This window comes from Amblyomma mixtum, chromosome 3 (genome assembly GCF_055824585.1).
Source record: "Amblyomma mixtum isolate Tamu chromosome 3, ASM5582458v1, whole genome shotgun sequence".
Classification (NCBI taxonomy): domain Eukaryota; kingdom Metazoa; phylum Arthropoda; class Arachnida; order Ixodida; family Ixodidae; genus Amblyomma; species Amblyomma mixtum.
In genome coordinates, this window is record NC_143014.1 from 303,498,349 (window position 1) to 303,516,374 (window position 18,026).

The 18,026-nt window shown below is 49.4% G+C and overlaps 1 protein-coding gene across 1 annotated transcript; it reads left to right on the top strand.

Annotated features, from left to right (window-relative positions):
- The first annotated feature begins 1,375 nt into the window (after positions 1-1,375).
- LOC149355438 (uncharacterized) lies at positions 1,376-2,820 on the top strand. Its single transcript, XM_089583794.1, has one exon. It carries the CDS (start codon positions 1,609-1,611, stop codon positions 2,818-2,820), a length of 1,212 nt encoding a protein of 403 aa, XP_089439920.1. The 5' UTR covers positions 1,376-1,608.
- The last annotated feature ends 15,206 nt before the right edge of the window (positions 2,821-18,026 follow it).

The following is an 18,026-nucleotide window of genomic DNA, read 5'->3' on the forward strand; positions in this document are numbered from 1 at the left end:
CGTATATCCTGGCATAAACGATCATACCAAAAAAAGAAACCTGATTCCAGCAGTGGAATAGAACATAAGAAAAAGGAAAAGAAATACGAGGTGGTACCCTACATTCACTGCGTATCTCATAACTTGAAAAGGATAGCGGGAAAGTTTGGTGTGGACGTCGTCTTCACGGCTCCTCGCAAATTGTCGAGCCTTTGTGCACTTTCAAGTCGAAGCCAGAAGAAACCGACTTGCAGTGTTAATCATGTAACCAAGTTTGTTGAATGCAAAGTAGGTGTTGTTTACGAGATCCCTTTAAGCTGTGGCCGTGTTTATATAGGGCAAAGCGGTCGTTGCCTCAATGATCGCCTAAGAGAACATGCTAGGTCCCTCAGATCAGAAAAAAGTAAGAATCTGCCTAAGCATTGCTCAAGTTGCGGTTGTCATCCGCTTTTCGGGAAAACTAAAGTTCTTGGTCGCTCTAAAGAACAGCTAGCAAGGGAGGTTCTTGAGGCTTCATTCATTCATAAGCTGGGAAGAGATAAGTGCATCAGTGAAACGTCGGTAGTTCTGCTTCGAAAGGAATCCATCTTTCTAAATTTTAAGTAGTCGCTTCCGCGTTACCGCTCGAAGGTTTGGCACGGGGCTGTCCAGCTCTCGTCATGGTGATTAGGTCGTGTTCGAGTCGTGCTAGGTTAGGTTTATCTTTCCGCTTCATCTAATCAGTTGTTGCTGGGCATGCGCGTTTGGTTCCTCGAGCTCGGGAATTCGCTTCATATTTTTCAGTTGTAAGTTAGCGCTGGTCCTGTGTCTTGTGTCTCTCTCGTCCCTGTCTTTTTTCGCGCTACGCCTCCCTTAAAAATACCCAGTATCATGCGCGAAATAGAAATGAATGCCTACAAAACCTCTAACGCCGTTGTTTGCACGCACGTTGGGTATCAATTTAAAGGAGTGCACGTAACTATGGGGCAGGCAACCAGCAAGGAAACGAAGCAAGGAATATAGTACTTCCCAGGGTGTCGACCGGAACCAAACCTGAACCCGAAACCGGAACCGAACTGAACCCAAAATTCTTTCGCCATCTTGGAACTGAACCCGAACCGAAACGATCCAAAGGGACCGTTCCGAACCGGTTCGGGACATGGTGAAGCCGCACATTTTTTGCAACATGACATACTTGTTTTTTCAGACGAAGTTACATGTGTCAGGGCACAGATTTCCCCACCAAAAGCTGTCTGTGCTAGGCAGTGCAAAAATGGCATCCAATCTATGCGACAAAAAACGGAAGGAAGTCTCATGCATAGGAAGAAAGCTAATTGGCGCTTCTGCAGTGCGCTTTCGGAAATTATAAAGTATTTTACGTCGGACTGATGTGAAATCTTGGGTTTAATAGTAGTGTTACGGTGCATAGTTGCTAGGAGAAGACGACGTTGTTTTGGGACGTTCGGCAGTGAACGACGACGAGGACGTGGCAGTTTGTGCTGGAGTGATTTAGCTCGGTGTGCCTTCTGACTGTGGCCTGTACCGTCTGCCGCTGGGCTAACCCCCCGTAATATTTGGTGGAGGTGCTGGGTATCACACCGGGACCCTGCCCTGGACCTCCGCAGCGGTCGTCAGCTTCGAGCCACCACTATGCCGTCCAACCCACCTCCGGCCGCAGCATCACCACCAGCGCCGACCGTTGTCGTGGCGCAGCCTCGCAACCCAGGCACCTTTTGTGGCACCGATGACGTCGATGTCGAGGATTGGCTCGCCATGTATGAGCGAGTCAGCAAGCACAACCGCTGGGACGCGACGCTCATGCTTGCTAACGTTATTTTCTACCTGGCGGGCACGGCGCGCGTCTGGTTTGAGACGCATGAGGAAGACCTCACCTCTTGGGACAACTGCAAAGAAAAGCTCAGAGACTTATTTGGCAAACCAATTGGGCGCAAGCTGGGTGCTAAAAAAGACCTTGCTTCTCTAGCACAGTCATCTACGGAGTCATACCTTTCCTACATCCAGGACGTCCTCGCTCTGTGCCGAAAAGTAGACAGCGCCATGCCAGAGACCGACAAGGTGGGCCACATCCTGAAGGGGATTGCTGATGATGCATTCAACCTTCTTCTTTGTAAAGATTGTGCAACGGTTGACTCCGTCCTCCAGGTATGTCGGCAATTCGAGCAGGCAAAACATCACCGTATTGCTTCTCGTTTTGATCGCCTTCCGAACACTGCGGCGACATCCTCCTGCGAAGACCTGCCAACACTGCGACAACCGTCCCATCCTGCCAATTTAACTAGAATCGTCCGCAGAGAACTGGAAGCTATGACTCCCGTCACCTTCGCCCCTAAACCGGCCGACTCTACGATTGCGCTGATCCAGGCCGTCGTTCGCCAGGAGTTTGCGAACGTGGGCCTCAATTCTGGCCTGCCGTCTGCGTCGCCCTGTTTGCCAAACACCGCTCCACTGGTTGCTGCTGCTTCACCGACTCCGACCGTACTACCACGTTACCGCTACCGGAATCCTGCGGATTGGCGCACCCCGGACGACCGCCCAATCTGCTTCACCTGTTCGCGTGTCGGCCACATTTCCCGTCACTGCCGCAGCCGTTGGTTTTCGCCACCTCACCTCCGTTCCACTTACGATCGTCGTGCAGACTACGGACCTAGCTCCAATTATGATCGCCGTGCCGGCTTCGAACCACGCCAGACGTCTTCTCGTGCTGAGTCTCCGCACGCTTTCGACACTTCGGCCCCGCGAAGGTCCAGCCGCTCGCCTTCCCCTCAGATCCGCCGCTCTCGTTCGCCGCAATTTCGACGCCCGTCCACTCCACCCTTACCTGGCTCTCACTCGGAAAACTAACCAATGCAGCTCCCGGAGGTGATGCTGCATTGATGACCCGGCCCGAAAATCCTCTCCTGACCCTCGCTCCTCGCCGCAACCTTCTCGATATCTGCGTGGACGGTGCACCAGTTACCGCGCTTATTGACACTGGCGCCCAAATTTCTGTCCTGAGCTCCTCGTTTCGCCGTCGTCTGAAGAAGGTTGTGACACCTGCCGTTTCCTCAGCCGTTCGCGTCGCCGACGGAAGTGCTGCTGCCGTTGTTGGACTGTGCACTGCGCGTGTTTCCATTGCTGGTCGTACAACCCCTGTCGCATTCACTGTCCTCGACCATTGCCCCCACGATGTGATCCTCGGTATCGACTTTTTAACGACGCACGCGGCTCTAATTGATTGCGCCACTGGCCTTCTTCGTTTGGACTTGCCGCTCTGCTCCGAAAGCGCCGATACCAAGCCGCCTCGCTTACGTGCCGCTGAATTTACTCGCTTGCCGCGTGACGCTGCAGTCTATGTCCCTATGTCCCCGTTTCCCGCCGTTCCTGATGGTGTCTACGTCACGTACCCAATCAAGGACGTTGTCCTCCAGCGTAACGTCATCCTTCCACACACAGTCCTGACCGTCACCGGCAACCGCACCTACCTTCCGATTCTGAACTTCAGTCTCTCTCCCCAAGTTTTACCCTGTGGCATCGCGCTCGCTGAACTGGTTCCATTGGCCGAATGTACAGTTTCTGCTCTAACAGCTGTGCCTAACGCTGATCTCCATGCCCTTCCCCGCTCGGCCGCTTCACGCCCGGACCCTACTTTTGCGATGATCGCGGCGGATTTGCCACCTGACCACGCCAACGCCCTCTGCGCCCTTTTAGCTTCCTACAGTGATGTCTTCGATTTCGGGAATCGTCCTCTTGGCCAAACTTCTGTCGTGACCCATCGCATCAATACGGGCGATGCCAGCCCTATACACAGAAGGCCCTATCGTGTTTCTCTTCCTGAGCGCCATGTCATCCAAACCGAGGTGGACAAGATGCTGGCGAACAACATTATCGAGCCTTCTAGCAGCCCTTGGGCATCCCCTGTAGTGTTGGTCAAAAAGAAAGATGGCAGCTGGCGCTTCTGTGTCGACTATCGTCATCTTAATCAAGTAACGAAGAAAGACGTCTATCCTCTTCCGAGAATTGATGACGCCCTCGACTGTCTACATGGTGTCAGCTACTTTTCTTCTATTGATCTCCGTTCAGGCTACTGGCAAATCGCTGTTGACGAACGGGATCGTGAGAAGACTGCCTTTATCACCCCCGATGGCCTGTACCAATTCAAAGTTATGCCTTTCGGCCTCTGCAACGCTCCTGCCACCTTCGAGCGCATGATGGACTCGCTTCTGCGTGGCTTCAAATGGACAACGTGCTTGTGCTACCTAGATGACGTTGTCGTTTTCTCCTCAACGTTCGAAAGCCACATACGCCGTCTTGCTACTATCCTTGCGGTCTTCCGTCGCGCTGGTCTCCAACTGAACTCCAAGAAGTGCACCTTTGGCCAGCGCCAAATTAAGGTCCTCGGCCACTTGGTTGATGCGTCTGGTGTAAAGCCCGACCCTGACAAAGTTCGTGCCGTTCGTGAGTTCCCCACTCCCCGTTCCTCGAGCGATGTGCGCAGTTTCCTCGGGCTCTGCTCGTATTTTCGCCGGTTTATCCCGAACTTCGCCGACACGGCCCGTCCCCTTACCACCCTCCTGAAGAAGGATGTCCCTTTCTCCTGGGGCCTTGACCAAGCTCGCTCCTTCACGGCACTTGTTGCGGCCCTCACGGCTCCACCTGTGTTGGCCCATTTCGACCCATCTGCGCCTACGGAACTTCGCACAGACGCCAGTGGCCATGGTATTGGCGCCATTCTTGCGCAGCGGCAACACGAGCACTTTCGTGTGATTGCTTACGCCAGCCGCCTGCTCTCTCCTTCCGAACGTAACTACTCTATTACGGAGCGGGAGTGCCTTGCTCTTGTTTGGGCGTTAACAAAATTCCGTCCGCCCGGCGGAGGAGGGGGGGGGGGTAGTGTTACGGTGCATAGTTGCTAGGAGAAGACGACGTTGTTTTGGGACGTTCGGCAGTGAACGACGACGAGGACGTGGCAGTTTGTGCTGGAGTGATTTAGCTCGGTGTGCCTTCTGACTGTGGCCTGTACCGTCTGCCGCTGGGCTAACCCCCCGTAATAGTATTACCCTTTCACATGGCTTCCCTTTCTTTGTGTTGTGCACAATAAATATGTGAAAAATAGGCACAATGACCCAACCACGTTGTGCAACACTTTCGCTGGCATTCCTGGTCTGAGACAGCAGGTACTGAATAAGACCCCTCACGAGGACTCAGTGGCTGTGGTGCTTAGCTGCTGATGCCAAGGTCACGGGTTGGATACCAGTGGCAGGGCCGCATTTCGATGGCGGCGAAATTGAATGGGTTTTATGAGGAAATGAAATAGTGCAATAGCTGTCTCACATATCCCGGTGGACACCCGAAGTCGAGCAGTCGTGGTGGAGTGGAAACGTCCCCGTCTTACGGCGAAATGCAAAAACGCGCGCGTGCAGTGCGATGTGAATGCACTTTGAGGAACTCTAGCTGGCCTACTTTAATCTGGAGTCCACCACTACAGCGTGCCTGATAGACTTCGCGTGGTTTTGACGGGATATTAGTATTAATGCTATTATTAAAAAAGACAGAAATATAAATTCTTTTTCTTTTTTTAAGAATCCGAACATTCTTTTTGCACGCGACGAAAATAAGCGAGGAATGCAGTGGTGCGATGCTTATAAAAAATAAATAAATAGCAATTACACAAAGCGGCCACGCAAAAATGCATGCTCTCCTGAGATGTGATAAGGACTACGCCCAGAAAGATGCTGCTGCAATGAAATGTAACTTCGCTGAAGTAATTTTGTTCTGTGCAGATACGCTGAAATTGTTCTTCTCGCAAAAAAAAAATCAGGGGGGCACTTTGTTGACCTAAAGTGCGATGAGGCGCGGTGTTGCTGCTTGAGTCACTGATGCATGGTTAATATGTTCAGCTTCGCCTTTAAGAGTGGAACGTGGCAGCGTCTTGCAACGCTGCCAGAGAGTCCACAGAACGTCATAGCCCGTTCGGCTCTACGCCTTGCTCGTCGGTAAATTGGTTTTTGAGGAAAGGAAATGTATCTGTCTCGCGTATCTCGGTGGACACCTGAACTTCGCCGTAACGGGAAGGGAGGAAGATGGGAGTGAATGAAGACACCGTATTCACTAGATGCGCCTTTGTCCATTCCAAACCATCGAGCTGGCATGGCGGAGTGGTTATAGCGTGCTCGTCTCGCACTCCGGAGACCCTGGTTCGATTACCCAACTCGACCAAATTCGTACTCGGTTTTATTTATTTATCTGGTCTAACTAGAGAGGTTATGGTTAATTAAGCAATTAACTAAACTCAGTCCCACTTACTTGGAGCATCATTATACTATCCCTTCAACTGGTTGCATGGTTACTAGTCAAATTAAAATTTTCCCCGTTTGCCGCCGCGGTGGCTCAGTGGCTATGGTGCTCGGCTGCTGTCCCGAAAGACGCGGGTTCGAACCCGGCCGTGGTGGTTGAATTTCTTTGGAGGAGAAATTCTAGAGGCCCGTGTACTGTGCGATGTCAGTGCACGTTAAAGATCCCCAGGTGGTCGAAATTTCCGTAGCCCTCCACTACGGCGTCTCTCATAGCCTTAGTCGCTTTGGGACGTTAAGCCCCATAAACCAAACCAATTGTCCCCGTTTGAAATTCGCGCTCTGTGACGTCACGACCATTTCGACCAATTGAAACAAGGTGAGCCTAGCTACGGCGTGACGGCGGCCACCCGAGGTCTCGCTTTGGCTGTCGTAGTGTTGCTTTCGCAACAAAAATATTCTTTTCGTTACAAGGCAGCTTCGTTACGCTGTTCTCGGACTGCTGGATCTTGAATTCTCTGATCGGCGGCTTGTAGCTGCCTGTCGCTGCCGCACATAATGCAAGCCAACAGTCACCGAAACCAAGGAGCATAGGGGATGTTCTTTTTTCTACAGATTGAGCTACGGCGAAGGTTGTGAAATCTGCTTTCGGGGGTACTTGTGTGTACTGTAACCAAACCAGAGAACCAAACCTGCAACCAAACCAGCGCCGCCTCGACAATAGCGGCGAACGTAGTACGACCTCTCTTACCCCGAGTGTCACATAGGAACATGATCGCACGGTGAGGGCATAAGCTGTGCGAGAACCCTCACTTCCGGTTGTTTGTGTCTGAAACTAAAGGCTTATGCTTGTTGGCGTTCTTTCGTAAAACGCTTTGGCGACGGCATACGTGCAACATTCACAGCAATCCACCTCAGGTAAATCGGCTGAAGGTAGATGGGACACTTTCGAGCGAAGCTATTATGCTCCCGTACCTGCATTCCGCGTCATAGTCGGTTGTCCAAGTAGCAGAGCGAATTAAACATCACCTCGAAAGTGGCTGCCACTGGAAGATTCCGGAGAGCTTAGCTTGATTTATGGTGGTTCTACGCGCCAAAGCGTCTTAGGCTATGAGGGACGCCGTAGTGAGGGGCTCCAGAAATTTCGACCACCTGGGGTTCTTTAACGTGCTCTGACATCGCAAAATACACGGGCCTCTGGAATTTTCGACTCCTTAGCAATTAAACCGTCATGGCCGCGCGATCGAACCCGCGCCTCTCGGGACCGCAGCCGAGCGCCATAACCACTGAGCCACCGCGGCGGCAGATCCCGCAGATTGGCTAGCAGCGTACTACTCCGCATGGCAGGTGGCGTATTACGCACGCACACACACTGGAAGAATAATTTCCCAGTGACTTACACTCACACACACCACCGCAAGTGGCTTGGAAAGAGTTGCGCTCAAACTTTGCATTACCAACAACCGCAACTGTCTCTAAATGTTTTTACGAGTGAGTGCTCGGATGTGCGCCCACCAGATTTAGCACGCGTGTGCACATACACATGCTAAGGCGCACACATGCACGTGCGCACGCACGCATGCAAGGACGGACGCGCGCGCACACACACACTCGCACACACTGGCACTCGCAGGCACACGCACCACGTTAATTTTTGAATTCTTGAGGAAGAATTCGGCTTAACTTCTAACGCAGTAAAGAAAACAACAGCGATACTCTAACCCTCAGTGGGAATCGAGCCAGTGGCGGCGGGCGCAACAGAGAAGCTTCGTTTATTGATGCCTTAGGCTACTCGGCCGTCTTCGAAGATTCTTTTTATTGTTGTCGTATGGAATATTAGGAACCTCCCTGACCTCCTCTTGCCTTACTTGATTGGGTCGAATTCAGCGATCTCGGCATATGGCCTCATGCCACCATCACTCCCTTACTACATCATCGAGATCATCAGCCTGACTACGCCCACCGCAGGGCAAGGGCCTCTCTCATGTCTCTCCAATTAACCCTGTCCTTTGCCAGCAGCGGCCACCGTATCCCCTCAAATCATCCGCCCACCTAACTTTCTGGCACCTCTTGTTTCGCTTGCCCTTCCTTGGAGTCCTCTCTGTTACCCCTAAGGACCAGCGGTTATCTTGCCTTCGCATTACATGCCCTGCCCAAGCCTATTCCTTCCTCTTGATTTCGACTAGGATGTCATTAACGCGCGTTTGTTCCCTCACCGACTTTACCCGCCTCCGGTCTCTTTACGTTACACCTATCAATTTTCTTTCCATAGGTCGCTGCGTTGTCCTTAACTTACGCTGAACCCTTTTCGTTAGCCTCCACGTTTCTGTCCTATAGGTGAGTATCGGTAAGATACAGCTGCTGTATGCTTTTATCCTGAGTGATACTGCTAAACTGCTAGTCATGATCTGAGAGAACCTGCCATATGCACTGCCGCCCACACATAAAATTTCCGGAAGGCGCACACGTCAAGAATGGGAAACCAGTCAGGAGGTTGAGCTTGCGCAGCATTTACGTTTCGAGCTTAAATGTGCGGTTCTCCGGCAGTTGTGCGCGTTTATCAGTCATACGGTTTTCCCACACGGTAAGCACTCTTATTGACAGGAATTTCATTAACAGGAATTAGCAGGAAGTTCACACGGAATTCCGGGGTCTTTCATCGCAGGCAGAAATCTTATAGTGTAAGACATGACCTCAATGTCTTTTTTAAAGGGCAACTGACTACCCTCTGGTCGAAAGCGTAGTTAACAGCCATCGCAATCAACAACTTCGCCATGCTCCTCTCCTTCCGTTCTCTCCTCGAGATTTTTCTCTCTCGCGCCTCGTCTAGTAGGCTCCGAAAGGGAAAAGCACCCTTCCTCATCCTATGCTAGCGGGAGGCGTGGTGTGGTTGAGTGCGTCGTCACATATCTACGTCATGACCCCGCCTTGAAAACAATTCTTCTCATGGTTTTTGCTACCCGGTCTATTTGGGGGGGGGGGGGGAGAAGAGCGGCTGGTCTCCCAAAACTCTCTCTATTTTGCTCTTTGGGTCTCCTCGCGGTGTTTCGTCGTGTTTTTTTTCTCTGTCCCTCCTCTGCCCAGTTGCTTGGGTCGTAGTAGTAGTAGTAAAAAACTTTATTGACAAGGAAAACAAAATGCTCGAGGAGAAATGTACAATGGGTGGTGTCTTCATTTCAAGACTCCACTGGCCTTGGCCGCCGCTCTAGCCTGCGCAACGAGTGAGCGCTGCTGATCAAGCTCCGAGCTGAGCAGAGAGGTCTCCCATTGCTCCTTCGTTCTATGTGTTGTGATGTCCGGGGGTTTCGGGCCCTTACATCCCCATGTAATGTGGTATGCATCGGGCCGGTCTTCGCACCACGGGCATTCTCCTTTATAGCGCTCGGGGAAAATGATGTTGTATTTGTGAAGATTGGGGAATGTATCGGTCTGGAGTTGCCTCCAGTCCCGAGATTCCTGAGCGTTAAGCTTTTTATGCGGAGGGGGAAAGTGCTGTCGTTGTGATCTTAGAAAGTGGAGTCGTGTGTTGTAGGTGAAGGGAACTTCGGTAAGAGAGCTTGGGTCGGGGTTGGAGCCCGCTCGGTTTGTATGTCCTCGAGCTAGTGCGTCCGCGACCTCGTTGCCCTCTAATCCCGCGTGACCAGGCACCCACGTTGTCTGATGCTTTTGAGAGGAATTAGCGCTCATAGAGTTGGTTACTATGCCCAACAGCTTTTTAGGTATTCTGCCTGGAAGTAGGAGCCCACAGGCTGCTTGGGAGTCTGTCATGACGTGCACACCCTGGTTACGGGCGTCGCCGTATTGGATCGCCAGTAGGATTCCTGCCACTTCTGCTTCCATGATCGCCCTTATAAAAATGGTCTATAGACTTTCTATAGACTTTTTATAGACTCTATAGCCATCCTATAGACTTTTCCTTTTGTCTATAGACAGTCTATAGAAAATCTATGGACTAAAGTCTATAGCTGCTTCAATTTCCTTTTGTCTATAGACGGTCTATAGACTCTCTATAGACTAAGGTCTATAGCTGCCTCAATTTCCTTTCGTCTATAGACTGTCTATAGACCCTCTATAGACTAAGGTCTATAGCTGCCTCAATTTCCTTTCGTCTATAGACTGTCTATAGACTCTCTATAGACTAAGGTCTATAGCTGTCTCAATTTCCTTTTGTCTATAGAGTGTCTATAGACACTTTATAGACCGAAGTCTATAGCTGTCTCAATTTCCTTTTGTCTATAGCCTGTCTATAGACACTTTATAGACTAAAGTCTATAGCTGTCTCAATTTCCTTTTGTCTATAGACGGTCTATAGACTCTCTATAGACTGAAGTCTATAACTACCTCCATTTCCTTTCATCTATAGACGGTCTATAGACTCGCTATAGCCTAAGGTCTATAGCCGCCTCAATTTCCTTTTGTCTATAGACTGCCTATAGACTAAAGTCTATAACTGCTTCAATTTCCTTTCGTCTATAGACGGTCTATAGACTCGCTATAGACTAAGGTCTATAGCTGCCTCAATTTTCTTTTGTCTATAGACTCTCTATAGACTAAAGTCTATAACTGCTTCAATTTCCTTTCGTCTATAGACGGTCTATAGACTAAGGTCTATAGCTGCCACAATAGCCTTTCGTCTATAGACGGTCTATAGACTCTCTATAGACCAAGGTCTATAGCGGCCTCAATTTCTTTTCGTCTATAGACGGTCTATAGACTCTCTATAGCCTACGGTCTATAGCTGCTTCAATTTCGTTTTGTCTATAGACGGTCTATAGACTCTCTATAGACTACAGTCTACAACTACCTCAATTTCCTTTCGTCTATAGACTACACTATAGATAGTCTACTGCCTATAGACCAGTCTATAACAATCGTAATTTTATCTAACAATGTTCGATACACTGACTTTCGACTAAGTCCAGAACAATGTCAATTTCTTTTTGCACTGCATGTTGAGGGGACCTGCATCTAGTGACCGCAACTATGTCGGGAGTCCCCCACCTCCTTCGCTATTACGAAAATTAAAAAGTATTGCATAAGGTCATTACAACACCCTCCTGTGTATTGTTTTCAGGAGCCTTGACAAGCTCCTTTTCGTTATACCGTGACGTATATTGTCAGTACAATTAGATATTTAGTGCTAACAAGTAAGCCGAGGAAACGCAGCCGTTCTTGAAGTAAGGGCGCCCGGAAACTGTACTACGTCGAACGAATACGCTTTCCCTTAAAGGAATCGCTCTACACAATTCCATTCCATCTTTCGATCGTTACTGTCCAACGCGCTGAAATGAGAAACATTTCATCAATGGTTCTACATTTCTCTTAAAACGTCCTGAAAATAAAGGGGGAAATACGGGTGTGAGAATTCAAGGAAGCGCCCATCCCTTAGAAACATCTTAGATTAATCTCGAAGAGCCTGGTCCTCTGTGCGATTAACATCTGCCATTTCTACCTTTGCAGTTTGTATTCACGTGAATAAGTGCTGCGACGCAACAATCACAAAGCCAGTATTTTTTCGTTCCTACCCTTGCACCTGTTGCTTCGGAGCCGATGACACGCTGATGTGGCGTATATCAGTTTTCTAAACACGAACACACGAAAAAAAGACGTTATGCTATGCAACCTTATAATTATTATTTGAGAATTGTACCACATACTATTCGGTGGGAGATGCGACGCGTATACCGACAAGAAGTTAGATTTCGGTTCTGTTTTCACGAAAACAATAAGATTTTTAGAGGGTAAGCGAAGAATTTAAGCTTATAAACCAATTGCCTTCTGTGGACTTGGATATCAGATCAAGCTGCACACGGCAAGAGTGCGAGCGATAAAGATACAACCGTGAAATGGGTTTCTGTTTCACGTTTTATCCATTTTACCGCGAGACGGCGGAAAATCATTCGGGCTGCAAACAACACTGTGCATGACTGCATCAATGGCGTTGGCGTGTGTTTCGCGGATTACGTTTTCTTCAAAATCCAGCTTCATCGTCCGCTTACGGTAAGTCTACACGTTTATATTTTATTCATTTGGTCTCCTAAACCACTCTAAGCAGAGCTGTGTGTGCAGAACAGATTATGTGCGCCTATCTTCGTTTCTAAGGCGGAAGCCATCGGGTTCTCGACTAATGCCGCTTATCTCTGTCCCGCTGTCTTTACTAACGCTCGGAAAGGCAGTCTGTGCGATGCCCTTGATACCCCGCTCCTCGCGAGCTGTCTACTAGATTTTTCGTGTTTCAAAGTAGATGCGCGGCCAGAAATGTCGTTTAGCCTGTGAATGACGGTCGAAATGGAACTGTGTGTTAGTTAGCGCCGTGTGAGCTCAATTTACTTTGCACCTCCGAAAACGTACTTACATACAGTCTCGTTCAGTGGTGGATTACATTTATTTTCTTATCTTTGTGTTATCGCTTGTCCGGACCATGGAGTGCTGTTCTTTTTGAGGTGTGCATTGCTTGCTACGTATGGACGCTCACCCGGTGCGCGTCGTGGACGCCGACGTTTCAGCAAAGGTGCGAGACGTTTGTCAAAGTTGTATTCAAGCGGCGCTGGAGGAATGCTTGTAGTGTGATGGGTGAATAAAATTCGTTGCCGGCGCGAATGGCCGGCGTGCTCAAACACCGCGAAGAACCCACGAGCTCCATCCCATCTCCCCTTCGTTGCACACGTATGGATTCGTCCGTGTCTGTCATCAGAGCCGTTGGCCGCCGCCGCTGGCTTGCGGGCACTTCATTTTGAAAGCTGGGTAAAGGTCGGCTCGACAAGAGGTGGCTTACATTTCGTTCCGAGTGGTTCGTTCATGAATCCCGCTCACGCGTGCACAGATTTCTAGAATACCATTTGCGCGAGAGGCAAAGTATGTGTTTCTGATTTCAGACTGCTACGTTACGAAAGCGCCGATGTGACTCGCCGCTTATTTGCGCCTAAAATTAAATGAAGCTCTCGTGTTATTATAGCTGCGCCTGTTGAAGGAGTTAATTGTTTCATTGAAATACTTCCTACTTTGAGCACGTTCAATGCTTTCGGTAATTTTTCTAGCAGCGTTGGGTTAGGCTGCCTTAAGGGAAGAAACACCTCTTTACTGCGCTGTTGGAGCTGCACTTGAAGGAAAACTACGTGAATTTCAGACGGTATTTTATCGTGACAGTAATTTGCTGTCTCAATCTCGCGACTGCTTTTGAAACGGCGCAGCTGCAGCCTATGTGTGCTGTATTAGTTTTCTGAATAATGAGCGCGGCATGGAAGCGCTGCAACCCGCTTGTTTCTAAGAGCGCGCGCAGATGTATGAGTATGCTGTTCCGTCTTTGTGCTTCAAGTTATAGGTGCAAATCTGTGGTGAACTGGTTGCTTCTGCCTGCTGGTTTTGTATAGCTTGTGCCCGTTTGGGTATCGGCTTACGTACACTCGGCCAAATCTTTAACTGGCTTAGGTGTTGCATCGCTAAATGCACCTTGTAAAAAGGTGCCTTTTGGCTACACTGCTGGCATATTCATGTTGTAATTTGACGCGTGAGATGGCATTTCATAGTTTCTTTTTGTTAATATAATGTTTGAGTGGAGTACTTGCATGTTTAGATCAAAGTTATCAGAAATATTCATCGTCTGCCGCTACGAAGAGCCGAAACAAGCGGAATACGCAGCAATGGTAATGGTGGCGCATTTGCACTAATCTGGGTAAACGACTTGTCCGCCATGAAAGGAGGGGTACTTTACCCAGAGGATGAGGCCATATGGACCAGATCCATTGCTGCGTATGCCGCTTGTTTCAGCTGTTCGTAGTGGCAGACGAATGTTTCTGATAACGTTGATCTAAACACGCAAGTACTGCACTCAAACATTATATGAACAAAAAGGAACCACGAAATGACATTTCACTCGTTAAATTACAGCATGAATATGCCAGCAGTGTAGCCGAAAGGCACCTTTTTTACAAGGTGCATTTAGCGATGCAACACCCGAGCCAGTTAAAAATTTGGCCGGGTGTACCAGGCTTAATTCATGCAGGGTCTTCTGAAGCGCTTCTTCTATAGCGGTTATAAGAATAAATGCTGCAATATCTCCTTTTTGGATCCCTGTGTAAGGTGCACTGAATCTGTATGGAGGTGGCATTCTTAACAGCTCCTTGCGAGTCAATGCAGATATGTGGCACAATTGTTCGAAGTCTTCTGTTACAAATAGTGTAAAAGGGTTGCCATAAAGAGGTCAGTATTCGCTGTAACAGTATTGCCATACAGAAATCAGTATCAGTACTGGATTCAGAGTAGAGTGCTCCAGGGATTAGGGGTCTTTGTTACAATGTTTTATGACGACACTTACAATCTGTCGTGTATTTACTGAAATGATTGAGCCCTCGTGATAGCTCAGTGGCTATCGTGGCGACCTGAAAGATGCAGGTTCGATTCCGGCCGAAGCGGTCGCATTTTAATAGAGGCAAGATGCTAAAGGCCTGTGTACTCTGCACAGGTGACCGAAATTATTCCCCAGCCTTTCACTTCAGCGTCTCGTAGCCTGTGTCGCCTTGGGTCTTTGAACCCCATAAAACCAAACCAAAAGATAAGATCAAGACTGCCTTTCTAGAATGGCATAGCCAGGATATGCCTTGCATTGTAAAGCACATGTGTAGAGATGGAATGGGAATTTTTTTTTCAGTTCCTCTTATATTAATTTTTTTCTTTGTGCTGTACAGGTGAACATGCCCGGATGATTTACTGCAGACAACAGGCCACAAGAATGCTTCTGAGGAAACTAGCCGTACTGTTACTTTCAACTTTTATGTTACTGTGGTGCATTTTTATGGTGCATGTATTGCATATTCCCAGCCTGGATAGCTTGGAAATAAACTAAATTTGTAAGTATATTGATTGTTTCATGTGTGAACTCTGTCTGGTAACCTTTTTCAATTATTGTAGACAGTCTATAGGCAGTCTATAGATAATGGTCTACTAATAGTTTAGTAGACAGAGGTCTATAGACTGTCTATAGACAAAGGTCTATAGCACTGCCACGCCACACACCTATGGAATGTCTATAGACAGTCTATAGACATATGTCTACTGGACTAGTAGACTTTTGTCTGTAGACTGTCTATAGACAGTAATCTACAGGAAGTCTATGGCCATAAGTCTATAGGTCGTCTATAGACAAGTGTCTATAGACGGTCTATAGACAGCTCTATAGGAAATGTATGACCATAAGTCTATAGATCGTCTATAGACTGTCTATAGACCTGTGTCTATAGACTTCCTATAGACCTATAGACTTTCAGTAGACATTTGCCTATAGACTGTCTATAGACAAAAGTCTACTAAAAGTGTATGGCCATAAATCTATAGACTGTCTATAGACCAGTCTAAAGGATTTGTCTATAGACAGTCTATAGACTTCATAGACTAAAGTCTATAGACAGTCTATGGACTGTCTATAGAAATTTTCATAAGGGCGTCGTGTGTTTCAAAGAGGCGCTGACAACCTCGTTGTGGGAGGAGTTCACAGCAACTGCCGTCGCCCGCATGACCTCGCTGTGTGTTGCTACGTCGACGTACACCGTGCGGGGGCTGCGTGCCGCCGTCCGCTTCAAGTAGTCGATTCTGGCTGAGCGTCTGCCCGAGCCGGCTTCGCTCGACAAGTTTTTGGGAATCGGGGCGTCGTGCACCCGCGAGCGATATGTTGTTGGGAGGTTGGTCGTGCTCTGTATTATCTGGACGTCTGCCGGGTAGCCCACCCGCTCCAGAGTCTGCCTACCGGTGTCCGTGCGAAGGAGGCGTGCATGTTGCGAGAGGAGAACAGCCTCCTGGATCTCCTCGAACGAGTTGCATAGGCCGAGGGCCTCTAGCTTGGCGTTTGAAGTGTAGATAGGAAGGCCCAGCGCATGTTTGTAGCAGTACGTAACGTGGAATTGACTTTGGTGAGTTCTTGTCGAGTTAATTGCAGGTACGGTAGGCCGTAGGAAATGCGGCTCACCACAAGTGCTTGAACGAGGCGCAGCGTGTCCTCCTCCTGCATGCCTGTCCGGTTGCGTGCCACCCTCCTGATCATTTTGGCGACTTGCTTTGTTGTGGTGGATAACAGCTTGATAGCGTGGGTGGATTTTATATTACTCTGGAGCCATAAGCCGAGGATGCGGATCTGACGGGTCTCCCGGACGGGGACGCCGTGTAGGAGGACCTGAATGTCTCCTGGAGACTTGTAGTTACGTCCGTCTATGCGGATGATCTCTGACTTTTCTGGCGCACAACATACTTTTCTGGCGCACTGGGCGGCTGCGTTCTCGACACAGGTGCCAACTTTCTGCAGAGTTTCTTCTTTGGCCGCCAGAGAGCCTTTGGTAGTCCAGATTGTTATGTCGTCGGCGTACAGTGCAAATCCGATGTTCGATACGGTTTGAAGGCTGCGGGCCACTCCAACCATGGCGATATTGAAAAGGAGAGGGGATATAATCGAACCCCGAGTTGTGCGGCATGTCCTGGGGTTCCGAGCGTGTGCCTTCTATGCCGATCGTAGCTGTTCTGTTGGATAGGAAATTTTGGACGTAGTGAAAGAGGCGTTCCCCACAATTTAGGTTGTTCAGTTCTGCGAGGATGGCATCGTGAGACACGTTATCGAAGGCACCTTTGAGATCAAGGGCCATCACAAGGTGCTCCCCTCCGCTGGGAACGTGCGCCAGTACCTCCTCTTTGAGTAGAAGGAAGGCGTCTTGAGTAGATAGCTCGGATCGGAAGCCTATCATGGAAGGAGGGAAGAGGTTGCTGTCTTCGATATAGTTCTGCAGACGAGTTTGGATCACCCTCTCGTATAGCTTGCCCAGACACGACGTGAGCGAGATGGGGCGGAGCGCCTCAAGTGTGATCAGCTTTCCCGGCTTTGGAATGACGATGATTTCGGGGTGTTTCCACTCTTGAGGGATGAAATTCTTTTCCCAGAGCTCTTCGTTAATGTATTGAGTTAGATCCTGAATTTGGTCCGTGCTGAGGTTGCGTATTATGCGTATTATGGCGCACCTGCCGCCGTATTACGAACGCAGGATCGCGCCGCAGCGTATACTTCTGCCGTAGTTATGGGGGCGTCCAAAGCTCGATTTGGGGTGCCCTGGTAGCTAGTCGTGTTAGGTGCTGTAGTCCCAGTGCCTGTGTATCTGTCGCGTAGCGCTTCGAGAAGAGCTGCGTCGTCACCCAGGAACAGGTGGGAAATCCGCTTGAGTGTACGGGTCGCCTCGCACTTAGACTTGCTTGGGTCCATCAAGTTTCTGAGAATTGCCCATGTCCGAGACGAGCCCAAAGAGCCTCGCAGTGGCTCGCAGAAATGTTGCCAGTTCTGATGCGAGAGTTGCGTGGCGTACGTTTGTGCCTCTTCCGTGAGCTCGACTATGCGGGTTCGAAGTTGTCGGTTCAACTTTTGGGTCTTCGAACGGCGAACGAGTTTCGCGCGCTGATCCCATAACTTGAGTAGATGCCTGTCCATCTCAGGTGTCTCGTTTGTGCGCTGTGCGACTTCGGTGGCGGTGTTGTGAGCCTGGCGGAGCGCCGCGCTCCTATCCTGAATAAACTCGATATGTCCCGTGGGGGATTCCGAGTTGCGAAATTTTGGCCAGTCCGTTATTCTGGCTGGTCCAATGCTCCTCCGGATTTTGGACGAAGTGATGGAGGTGCTTAGGATACAGTGGTCGCTTCCCAATGTTTCGGTTAGGTTGGTCCACTTCGAGTGGCTTACGTTCTTGACCAGGGTTAGGTCAGGACAGGAGTCTCTAGACACACTGTTTCCCTCTCGTGTCGGAAAGGCAGGAT

Bases quoted from the DNA above. Each gene is read 5' to 3' on its own strand.
- LOC149355438 (XM_089583794.1), top strand. From the start codon at position 1,609: ATGCCGTCCAACCCACCTCCGGCCGCAGCATCACCACCAGCGCCGACC.